The sequence below is a fragment of the Bombina bombina genome, chromosome 2 (assembly GCF_027579735.1).
Source record: "Bombina bombina isolate aBomBom1 chromosome 2, aBomBom1.pri, whole genome shotgun sequence".
Taxonomy (NCBI): Eukaryota; Metazoa; Chordata; class Amphibia; order Anura; family Bombinatoridae; genus Bombina; species Bombina bombina.
In genome coordinates this window covers 498,565,435-498,578,022 of record NC_069500.1, presented here as the reverse complement: position 1 = coordinate 498,578,022, position 12,588 = coordinate 498,565,435, and the positions used below count along the sequence as shown (strand labels likewise).

General features: G+C 41.1%; 1 protein-coding gene across 1 annotated transcript in view; it reads right to left on the bottom strand.

Annotated features, from left to right (window-relative positions):
- Positions 1–11,982, bottom strand: part of SLC39A2 (solute carrier family 39 member 2) — a 28,233-nt gene extending 16,251 nt beyond the window's left edge. The window contains exon 1 of the mRNA XM_053700563.1: positions 11,819–11,982. Coding sequence (XP_053556538.1) covers positions 11,819–11,933 — 115 coding nt within the window. The 5' untranslated portion in view covers positions 11,934–11,982. The remainder of the gene's footprint in view (positions 1–11,818) is intronic.
- Between the last annotated feature and the right edge of the window lie 606 nt (positions 11,983–12,588).

The following is a 12,588-nucleotide window of genomic DNA, read 5'->3' as shown; positions in this document are numbered from 1 at the left end:
CCTTAGAGAGCTCTTGGGTAATCGACCCCTGTATAGTTCAGGCAACTTGAAATAACTCTCTCTTTTTTCCCACGCAAAGTGATTTTGAAAACTGCCCATCTCCCTTGTCAGCTCACAACACGTCCCCTAGCGATGATCTTAGCAACCAATCGTAGTCCAGCCCACAGAGGGGCATCACTGTTAACAGCTGTCAGTCCCACCCCCTAATCACCTGCTGAGATTGTAGTCAGTCTGGCTGAGGATGTAAAAATACCAGTTTTGTCCCTAGAAGATTTACTGCCATAAGTAAGTAACTCAGCCTGCTCAGATATGTAAATCAGTCTTTTAAGCAGATACTGTGAAAATCTTTCTTTGCACACTGGCTTGTGACATAATTTGTACAAATAGCAATACACCACCGTTATTGACATACATGCATGCGAGGCAAGCCCCAAAACACAGAATAAGAGAAACCATGTGGGCCCAACCCCCCATTAGTGAGCCTGGGCACCCACTCTTCCGTCACACATCCCCCCTAAGATAAGGGCAATGTTATGACCGCCTCATCCGACGGTTTAACTCGTCTGACCCTGCATGTGCATGTGTCTCATTGGGGCTGTCCTGTCTGGAGAGTCCATCCGCATTTCCATACTCACTGCCTTTTTTGTGCTGAATCGAAAAATTTAATTTGTGTAATGCCAAACTCCAGCGCATCAACTTACCATTCTCCCCAGACACTCTTTGCAGTCAGCTCAGGGGTTTGTGATCCGTGATCATAGAGAAGGTCCAGCCGTACAAATAGGGCTGCAGTTTGCATAGCGCCCACACTATGGACAGACATTCCTTCTAAATAGTGGCATAAGCCCCTTCTCTGGGTAGCAATTTCCTGCTCAAATACATCACGGAGTGTTCACTCCCCTCCACCCCCACCTAGCTGAGCACAGCCCCTATGCCATGGTCCGAGGCATCGGTCTGCACCAAGAGTTTCTTGCTGTAGTCCGGTGCGGCTAGAATTGGAGCGCTAGCCAGCGCGGTCTTCAGCACCTCAAAGGAGTTTTCACAGGCAGGAGACCAGGCTACCAGACTGGGGCGTCACTTCTGGGTCAGATCTGTCAGGGGTTTGGCCAGGGCACTATACTGTTCTAACATAGCCTGTGCTTGCACATGCTGCTGCGCACTAAGCTGGGTCCCTACCTCTACCTGGATCACTGTGCCCCCCTGCCTAATTTCCCCTAGGAGCTCAGGTAGAGCATTGCTCAACAGGTCCCCCATCGGTGGGCTACAGATAGCCATCATTGATGCTTAAGCATATTTATGTGATAGGTCCCTGTCCTTCCTGTCTCACTATCTAACTGTACAACATAGTTGTACTCATTCATTGCACTGGGTACAGTCCAGACCAGGCCGCCATTAGTTTGCTCTGAGGAGTGGGTTTTAGAACAAGCACTTGCTGACCTGGGATGTATGTCTGGCTACGGGCATGCTGGTCATACCAAGCTTTTTGCTTGGTCTGAGTCTCCCTGAGAATACAGAGGACAAAATAAACCTCTAGAGAAATCAGAAAAAGATATGGGGAACATACTAGAGATGTTAAAAATTATAATAAGGATTCTGCTGTGGCTAACCATTTTAATGGGTACTACTTTACTAACAAAGCAGATATAACAATAAAAATCATTGATCAAGAAATTACACCGATTAGAGGTGGTAACAGATATAAAATCTTAGAGAAAAAGGAATTATATTGGATACTAAAATTAAAAACAAGATTTCCCATAGGTATGAACAGAGAATGTGACATCAATTATTTTATTGATAATTAATCTCTATGCTCACTGGGTAAAATATTGATTTGTCTTGGTCTATATATAATATCTATGTCACATATTCTATTAGGAGTCCTGTTTTTCTCCCCTCTTAGTCGGTCAAAATAGTGCCTCTATTTTATCTTATTGCAAGGTCTATCCTTTATGGTTTTTCTATGGGAACCTTGTGCTTATTAAATAAATAAATATCTTTTTATAGTATAAATCAAGGAATGTTACCAGCGCTCAACTGGATAAAAATAGATCTTAAAATATATTGCAATACTTGTGAATTGCTATAGAGAATGACGTGAGTATATGTATATGTGGCCCAGTATGTAATAGGAGTGATTAATGTAAAAATCCTATATTTAGGGCTTGAGTAATGTGCAGCTTGAACTAATGATTCAGTGTACCCTTAACACTGATGGAAATATAAGCAAGAGTCTTAATCAAAAGTAATTCAGCACTACCAATACCCCTATGCAAAGGCTAGTTAATACCCAATCTGGGCTAAAACATATGTAGACATAGACATAAAAATATTTCAGTCTTATTCAAAACAAGTTCTTATGGCAGGTCCTGGTTGTTGGCACATGTAGCAAAGAATATAGATATGCAAAAAAAAATTCAGAATAGATGTCTCCTTACCGGAGTTTACCTCAATCGTATGAGGTAATGTATAAGCATCAAGCAAATCTCTGTTCCCTCCTCCATGGTGTATTCTCATGAAGGATGGGTTTGTGGTGGTGTCCTGTCTAGGAGTAGGACTGGCGGGAAGTAAAAAAAAAAAAGAGTGGACCTGCCCTGGACGGTGGTGAAGACAGCAGTCAGTTAAGGACAGAGCGCCAACAGATTCCGCAGCGCTATATCTGGCGTATCACAGCCAGTGCCTCACCAGCCGTTGACGTCACCGCACGTCACTGCCTTTGGAAAAGGTTCTTCTTTATTGGGGAAAACCAGCTATTTCCTTTTTTACCTGCAAATCTATTTACCATCACACACCCACCCAGGGTGTATAAATATTTGTATATGCTATTTTCTTACCTCATAACGGATTGAGGTCATTACATGTGAGTGCATTTCTTATCGTTGCATTTTCTAATAAATTTATGTGTAAACAATATTACGCTATGTATTCTTTCTTTTTCTTTGCCTTACTCCTCTGAGTGTTTGGGGTCCTGAGGACATGACAGAAGTGCCATACTCTGGGAAAGACACCAAGGCAGTAACACCATAAGTCCTGGAAGTTTCAGAACAGACCAGTACCATACACAAGATTGCACGGAACGACAGATATCTTTAACACCACAAACCCATCCTTGATGAGAATACACCACGGAGGAGGGAACAGAGATTTGCTTGATGCTTATACATTACCTCATACGATTGAGGTAAACTCCGGTAAGGAGACATCTATTCTGAATTTTTTTTTTGCATATCTATATTCTTTGCTACATTTGCCAACAACCAAGACCTGCCATATGAACTTGTTTTGAATAAGACTCAAATATTTTTATGTCTATGTCTCCATATGTTTTAGCCCAGATTGGGTATTAACTAGCCTTTGCATAGGGGTATTGGTAGCGCTGAATTACTTTTGATTAAGACTCTTGCTTATTAAATATCTTTTTATGACTTATTTAAGTGTGTTCATCCTGTTTAGGGTATGCTTTTGCCCCCCTACATAATGAAATGTATATTGTAATCTCAAGCTAACAGTATAGAATTTTAGGGTATGCTTTTGCCCCCCTACATAATGAAATGTATAAATGTATATTGTAATCTAAAGCTAACAGTATATAATTTTTTGGAATTATTTGCTGTGTATATTTATAATTGGTATTATATTATATGTTACATTTGTTTTATGTATCATGTTTTATTCTTATAAGAGATCACTTGCTACTATTTGGATCTGTTTCTTTTTCACTTGTTTGCCCACATTGTAGTGCTAACCTGCTTATTTATTATTTTTTTCAAGATTGTTACTTTACATCTATTGGCTAATTTTAAACCTATCATATGCAGGTTGTGCCTATAAAGAGGGCTTACTAAGTGTAATGGACATGTCTATGAATAAGCGTCACTAGGGGGCGTGAAACGCATCAGACTTCATTCCTGTAGTCTGTCTGCTATTATTTGGCTTCATGTAATAGCACTCAGCATCTGCTGTTTTTATGGTTTGTCTACACAATAAATTTCAATTTTTTATGGTAATCACCCCTCAGTAGTGCCTGCTCTTTTGTCCTCCGTACCTCTACACCCAGTGGCTTGATTTCACCACTGCTACGACACTCCATGGTAGTAGAAAGTGCTTGGATTACCTCTGGAAGCAGCGGGTACACTTCCGCTATTGGGGAGAAAACGATCGGAAGCTGCTTGGACCGGTATGTCTCTTTCTCCCTGAGATTAGCCTGTGTCAGCTCCGTAAGTGATTCCAACGGTCTCTGAAATCTACCACACACTGGAGCACAGACACATCAGTGGTAGTCTCCCCATCCCTCACAGAATAAGTCGAGAGGTCCTGCACCCTCTCGGTACGCGAACAGCAAATGCTGCAGGTGAATCTCCCAGTCCTTCCCTTCAGCCTCCATAAAAGCTTACAGCATCTGCTTCAGGGTACCATTGAACTGCTCACACAACCTGTTAGTTTGGGGGTGATAAGGGATTGTGCACTGGTGCTTCACCCCACACACCTCCCAGAGACACTGTAGCAATTCACTCATGAATTGCGGCCCTTAGTCAGTTAGGACCTCACTAGGGAAACCTACTCTAGTAAAAATCCCTAACAGTGCCTTAGCCACTGCCTTAGCATCTATGGAGGCAAGTGCTACAGCCTCAGGGTACCGGGTGGCATATAGCATTTGCCCGAACAACTGGGAATCATAAAGGGTCCCACTAAATCCATAGCTACCCGATGAAATGGTTCGCCAATTATCGGTAATGGGACCAGGGGTACCCTTACACGATCGCCTGCCTTACCCACTCGCTGGCAGGCATCACAGGACTGGCAAAACTCTGCCACAGCACTGGATGTCCCCGGCTAGTAGTACCACTGCAACAGCCAGGCTCTTGTAACCCCCTGATGCCCTGCTAGTGGTATGGAGTGGGCTACTTGTAACAACTGTTGCCTATACTTCATGGGACCACTAAGTGTCGCCTACCAGTCCAGACTCTATCTAGACCCACATCTGTCTGCTCCCTAAATAAAGGGGCCCACAGTGCCATAAGAACCCAGGCTGACCCCCCCCCCCCCCCCCCGGTAGAGGCAGACACGGACGCCCAAAGTCTCATGCCCTCCAAACTGGGATCAGACCGTACTGCATTCCTAAACTGTGTCCCACCCTTAGTCTCTAAGTCAGGGGACACAGGGACAGGAAATGGCAAAGGTAAGTCAGGGGGCTCTAATGACTCAATCTGGCTTACCTGCCTGCTCTCCGCAGAGACCTCTGGAACTGTTGGTCCAAAATCCAGGGGGATTACAGGTTCTGTATTGGTAATCCTTGCTGACTGGCTCCTAGTGATCACTGCAACTGGAGTCAGCTCCATGGTAAATACACATGTCACATGCCTCAGATCATTGCCAAGTAGAACTTCCACATCCAATCCAGGTAATACACCCACCTCCCTCATGCCTCTTCCAGCTCCCCAATCCAAAAAGACCCTGGCAATTTGGAGGGACTTCGGTCCTCCATCCGGCATGGTCACTTGCATCCCAGGCCCCCCTGGAGTGCAACAAACCAGTTGCCTGTTGGTCCCCAATAGTCACTGTTTGCAGATGCTTCTGCCAGACATCGTCAGGCTGCATCTTGACTGGTGCAACCTGATTCCCTTCCATCTCTGCTGTGGGGCCCCGGGGGCCAAGTACAGATCACTCTGCCGCCGCCTCCCTCAGGGTTGGTGCCACGGTTGCACTTGGTTCCTCTGTGTGAGCAGTCACACATGGGCGACCAGCCTCACAGCTGGAGTGCATTGCCCCTGACGGGATAACCTGTAGTTGTCCCGACCTGGACAATCTGGTCTGATGTGACCCACTTTGTTGCAATCATAACACCGCTGCTCGTGCTTAAATTCTGCAGCTTTGGGGGCACCTGCTTCAGCTGGCTTGGGTGCCCACGGAGCGGTATTTGTAATTCCTTTAGCTGGCACAGCCGCATGTTTAGGAGTCAGTTTTTTGTGAATTACTGCCTGACTGACCACAAACTCATCCGCCAGCTTAACAGCTTCCACATGGGTTTTAGGTTTGCGGTCAAAAACCCATGCCCTCACATCCGAGGGGCACTGCTGCAAAAGTTGTTCTTGGAACATTAAGTCCAGCAGGGAGTGGTATTTATCGACCCCACATCCCTCCACCCACTGAGTCCCATACAAGGCCATGTGAGCCCCATATTCCACATAGGACTCTTGGGGTAACTTTTCCTCAGTCCTGAACTTGCCCCTGTAAGCTTCTGGGGTGAGTGCATACTGTGCCAGGATCATAGCCTTCACATGGCCATAATCATCCCCATCCTCACCAGGGATGGACTGCAAAGTCCTTTTAGCCTTCCTGGATAACAATGGGCTTAGTTTCAAAACCCAATCCCAGGGGGTCACACGGTATCTTCGATACTGGGTCTCAAAATCTCTTAAGAACCCATCAGTCTGATCCGTCCCATCAACAAATTTCCCAAAACTGTGGTGGTCCAATCGGGGGCCGACTGCTCCCTGTTGACAAGGTGGGAGTGAGGTGCTGTTTCATGAATGGCTGCCAACATCTGAATTCGCTCATTGGTTGTTGCCTCCTCTCCCCATGAGGCCAGGAGTTTGGTGAGTCCAGGGATGATAAGTCCAGTAGCCACAGGTACTACCCCTTTGCACTCCCCAAAACAAGTCCACCTGTATCCAGACGGTCACCCTCACCCTCCACATGTCCTTCCACCAACTGGGCTGGATTAATCTCCTGCACCCTGGGTTGTCTGCCGGCTGCTGCCACTGCAACTCAGGGGCCCTTCCCTTTCAGACAAGCAAATCCTGCTTCATGAGCTTCAAAGTCCAGTTTCAGCTCTGTCTTGGACCGGCTGTCGGTTGGTAGCCCATAGCTGCTACACCGGTCCACAATCCTGGCACGGTCCCATGATTGGAATCGTCCTGATCGCTGGTCCATGTTTGCCTGCTGGCACTAAGCTAAGTGAAAGAGAAAACCTGTGCCTTTCCTGATCTGTGTAACGTGTGTAAGTCACTATTTGTTTTGAGGGCTTGCAATCTGCAAGTTCTCTTTTATGTTAGACCCTGTAGGATTTTAAACATAAAAGCTCAATAATCCCACCGCTGCCACCATTAATTTCTTTTTAGAGCCTGTCACGGGAGACCAGCACTCTATACTGTTGTTTAACTGGGATCATTGCAATGAGCAAAACAAATGGTGAAATAATTTGTAGTTTAGTCACTAAAAATAGGCAAACACACAGAAGTACACAAAATACAGAAAGAACACACTCACTTTGGGGCTAGGATAAAAACTACCCTGTTCTATCAATCACAGTCAGTAGAATCCATGTGAATACAAATATTCCTCTTGCACAGTCTTGTTATAGTCCCTTAGAGAGCTCTTGGCTAATCGACCCCTGTATAGTTCAGGCAACTTGGAATAACTCCCTTTTTTCCCACGCAAAGTGGTTTTGAAAACTGCCCATCTCTCTTCTCAGCTTACAACATGCCCCCTAGCGATGATCTTAGCAACCAATGAGTAATAGATGGACCAGATACCACTTTTGTCCCTAGAAGATTTACTGTCATGAGTAATTAACTCTCTGCTTTGAATCAGCCTGCTTAGATATGTAAATCAGTCTTTTAAGCAGAAACTTTGAAAATCTTTCTTTGTACACTGGCTTGTGACATAATTTGTACAAATAGCAATACACCACTGTTATTGACCTACATGCATGAGAGGCAAGCCCCAAAACACAGAATAAGAGAAACCATGTGGGTGCAACCCCCCATCAGTGAGCCTAGGCACCCACTCTTCCATCACATGCTCGTGCTACTGACTGGATACATATGGGGGGCTGTTACATATAAGTATCAATTGACTATTTACTTCTATTGTTCACAGTCAATTTTGTAAACAACAGGTTTATTTCTAAGCAATATTGCAATTATTAAAGTAGCAATATCTGAGACTGAGAAGTAGTCACAAGCAAAAAAGGGTATGGCTGTTGCTAGTCTCTTACGCATCATAACCAACACAGTGTATGTTCAGATATAAAATTGTACTCTGTGCCAATAAGTTAAGTTTAAATAAATAATATATAATGCAATAAAGACAGAGACAACCAGTTTTAATGAAACAGAGGTATTCACAGTTTATATTCACTTTTTCATCAGTTCCAGTAGCTAGTTTCAATCTTGCATACCCAACTTGGCATCTCCAATTTCTAGGATGCATGTAAGTTACATTGCTTATCAAACAGATCTCCTTACAGCTTTGGTCTCAAGTGTGCAATCCTCTTGCATGTCCTTACTTGACACATCTGATGATATAATGATCACATGATGGCAACAAGCTGTAGTCAAGTTGCTATATGTAACACTGACTTCTAATAAATATCCAGTGTTTTTATATAGTATGTGTAGTTTACACACCAGATTGCCATTGTCTTTTTCAATACCATTCAAGCCAGTATCCTAAATGGACATTGAACTACTGGCTATAACTACAATAACATGGTTACTAATCACCATGCTATTGTTTTTTCTCCTGTTGCTGCATCTCCCTTTAAAGCCGCTCTCTTATTTAAACCCATTACAGAAGCCAGTTGGTAAAATTTTATATCTTTATGCTGGGTCCCGCCGTTCTGTAGCACAAGTATCGTTGCATCCTGTGACAGAAGCAATGTGCTTTCATAGATTAGTGTTGTTACTGACTTTTTGTCAGCTATACCATACAATAGCGATGGGCGAATGTTTTGCAACATTCGAAAAATGAAACAAATTTTCACACATTCGTTTGTTTCGATTTTTAAAATGTTTCCACATTCAAGCATTCATTTAATGTAATAGTATTTCTAAAGCTTTCTTTAAATGTAATATTCGATTCAAAAATTTCTACTAATTCGATTTGAATTATGAACGATTTGAATTCGAAAATTCAAATCTATACATTTGTAATAGTATTTCTAATGCTCTCTTTAAATGTAATATTCAAATTATGCAATAATCGAAATAGAAACATTCAAAATGATATATTTGTATCTATTATCTATCAATTTACTAAATTCCCAACCCCATAGAACTATTGAACTTCTAAATAGTATTTGTTAAATCGAATGTTACATAAAAAATTTTGAATGTGGATATTCGATTTCATTATGAACATTTGAAAATTAAAGTAACATTCGATTACCAAATTTTAATGGATTTTTATTCTTATCAACATTTGATTGTCCAAAACAAATGTCCACAGGACTATTTGTTCTATCAAACGAATTACACTTTCAGCACATTCGCCCATCCCTACCATACAATTTGGTTCAGTTTGCAAAACAGAAAGCACAGGCTTTACATATTTGCATTTGTGTTCACAGTTTAAAAGTTACATAACAAATATAAAAAAGCAATATACAAACTCCCCAAGCCGGGAAAAAACCTTCTAGCAGAAGCGCTTGTTATTGGCACTTGTAACTGACTGTTATTGTGCACAGGGATATAATAATAGACTCATATGTCCTGGCAATAGCACTTACACTGCACTTACCCCCCTCTTCACGGCTCTTGTCTGTGTCTGCCTAGTGTGGAGTAGCCGTTCGGGAGACCTCTCTCCTGGGGAATGCGGAATCCGGTTGTCCTAGCTTGGAGCCACACTGCTTCCACAAGCCGCTCGATCCGGACGCCGTGAGCTCTCACACGTTCTGGCTCAGACATACAACGTCATCGTTGGTGCCGACTCTTGGGGGGTAAGTGATTCTGGAATCACTGAAACCGCTTCACAGACTGCCTCCAATCCCTTGTGCTGCCAAACTGGAAACGATGCCTCCTGGGAACAAACTGCATTAGCTCCTGGAGCGTCTCAATGAATGAATACAAAAATGGTGATCCGGAGCTGCAGTAAAAACTTAATGCTTTATTTAGTTACCATTAAAACTGGTACAGTAACATGTAAAAGAAACGTGACAACAACAAGCCCTTAGTAGTTAGAAAAGCTCACACGTTTTGGCTGTTTGACGTACTCATAGCTCTCTAGCTCCCTTTGTACTGATGGGCCTTTTAAAGGGGATAAAATCATGTGATTGGCTAAGGGCCCATTGTTAAGTTAACACATTCATTACAGGTATAAATGTTAACTACAAATTTCGTTGTCTACTTACATTTTCATTATAACCATACTGATAGTACTAATACATGTTACTTATTTCATACTATGTACAGGTTCAAACGTTGTGAATTGTTCATTGATTATTTAAACAAAACATATATAGACATTTCCAATGTATGATAGACAATATCAATTTCCACTAAATACCTAGTAATGGGAACAATTAAATTGTCTGAGTGACATGTGCAAAGCCCAGCCCCGGAATAATACTGTACTCTGCGCTATGCTCGCTAGACTCTATAATTCAATTTAGTTTAAATTATACCTAGATGATACTCGCCCATTGACTATTATGCAGTTGGATAGCAACTAATTAATTTGCCTATTCATATATATGGCTTCCCACAATAACACAACTTTATGTGGACTGTTTGTTTAATTGCTAATAATTATGTTACACAATCTAAGTGGCTTAATCTGCCAAACATCTACTACCAAAAATTAATTAAATCATAGGCTGAATTTAGTCCCATTGGATATCTAGTTTCAAATTGGAATATCCAGAACACCTCCCTTTTGGCTAGTGCTCTATATCTGCCCCCCCCCCCTCTCCGTCCAGCATCAACATTTTCTATGATTGTCCATGTAAATCCCTACCATACAATTTGGTTTAGTTTGCAAAACAGAAAGCACAGGCTTTAAATATTTGCATTTGTGTACACAGTTTAAAAGTTACATAACAAATATAAAAAAAGCACTCAGGAAAATATATAGAAATGCAGACACTGCAAAACATACAGCTCCTGCTTTGTATTCTACACTTTATTTATTGATTATATACATATAAATGCATGTGTTAATATGTTTATATACACATAAATATATATGTATATAGTCATATACATATATATTTAAAAATGCTGCCCATCGCTGCGCTACTTACCCCCTGCTCTGCGCGAGGTTCTGATGCCGTCTATGACGGCGTCAGAACAAGGCTCCGATGTGCCCCAACCCTACCTAACCATATGCATGGCACACCTCAGGCTGTCCAGAAGAAGACAATGACCATGTCCCTCCTACTAAGACCCTCACCACCCTCAAGTTATAAAATAAGCAGTAATATAAATAGTGTACTCTAATATCCTAATATTAACATTTACTTGAGAGAAAAATTGGTATTTATTATTTTTTCATTGATTATCCTTATGGTATTTTAATTGGTAGAGGTTTTAATTTTTATTTTCATTCACAGATAGAGAGCAAGAGAGATGAAGATACATATTCTACATTTACATTATTTTGCAGTCCAGGAATTTATTTCTTGAAGATTCTATTAAGTATATAAATGTTTATGGCCAATTAGAGAAAGATTTAAATGAGTTCTTTACTGATCAAGTAATCACTGTGTAGAATGTCACAAGATTATGTTTTGGAATTATGCAGTATGGACTCCAGCCTCGTTGGTACTGTGGAAAAACAACCATTGCCAGCATTATATTACAGTAACAGAAAACAAAATAATAATAATAAAGTATATTATAAAACAATGTTATAAAATAGTTTTACTAAGCATTATTAGCCATATGGACAATTCAGTTATGAGTTTAAAGTCACATAAACTAAATGATTAGAATACCTGTCATGGACTGATTACATAAATATTTAAATATGTTTTCCTTTTCATTTCTTACATAAATGAAGGTGAAAGAAAAATTAACCTTGACCTGTTACAGTACTGTACCTTCAGTGCTGTTTTTCTGAAACCATTTGACACGAGCAGGGATCAAGCCACAAACCAATGTGAGCACCAGAAGTGCTACAAGACAACCAATTTTCACCGACAAAAGTTGATCCATTTTTCACAAAAATTTGGAACCAAGTAGAAGAATTGAAAATACGCTCAGATTCAAGAGATTCCTGGATTCTAAACTCCTTTGAAAACACATGAACTGACAAACCCCCCTTTCCCTTTTTCTGAATCTATATTTCCTCATTCTACAAATACCACATATCAAGTATCCGACTCCTGAGTTTTCATCCTTTATTTGCACCAATGTTCTTACTCTCACAATCCAGCTTGGTCTTGTGTACTCTTTCTCAATTCTACTCAATGCTGTCTCACCCCTTAATATATAGTTAGCAAAAATATTTCTTCAGACTACCTCCGGATAAATGACCTGTCTATCAGGTTATGCCAACATTCTCCTGACTCATTCAAATCTTAATGACCAGCATTGCCAAACTGCAGATCTGATATCAATAGCCACTATTTGTTTAGGTAATTAATACATACTTATTAATGTTAAGTAGCACTCTGGCTGCTAAAAACAACTCCACAGGACAAAGGTTTATTGAAACTCGTACCTAAGGTATAGAGAAATAGAGAATTGTATCCAAAACAAAAAGGAAATATATATATATATCATTTTATGCAGCAAATTATGTTTAATTACACATGAATGTTTTTTTAAAAAAATCATTATAATTTACAATTTAATGTCCATATATTTA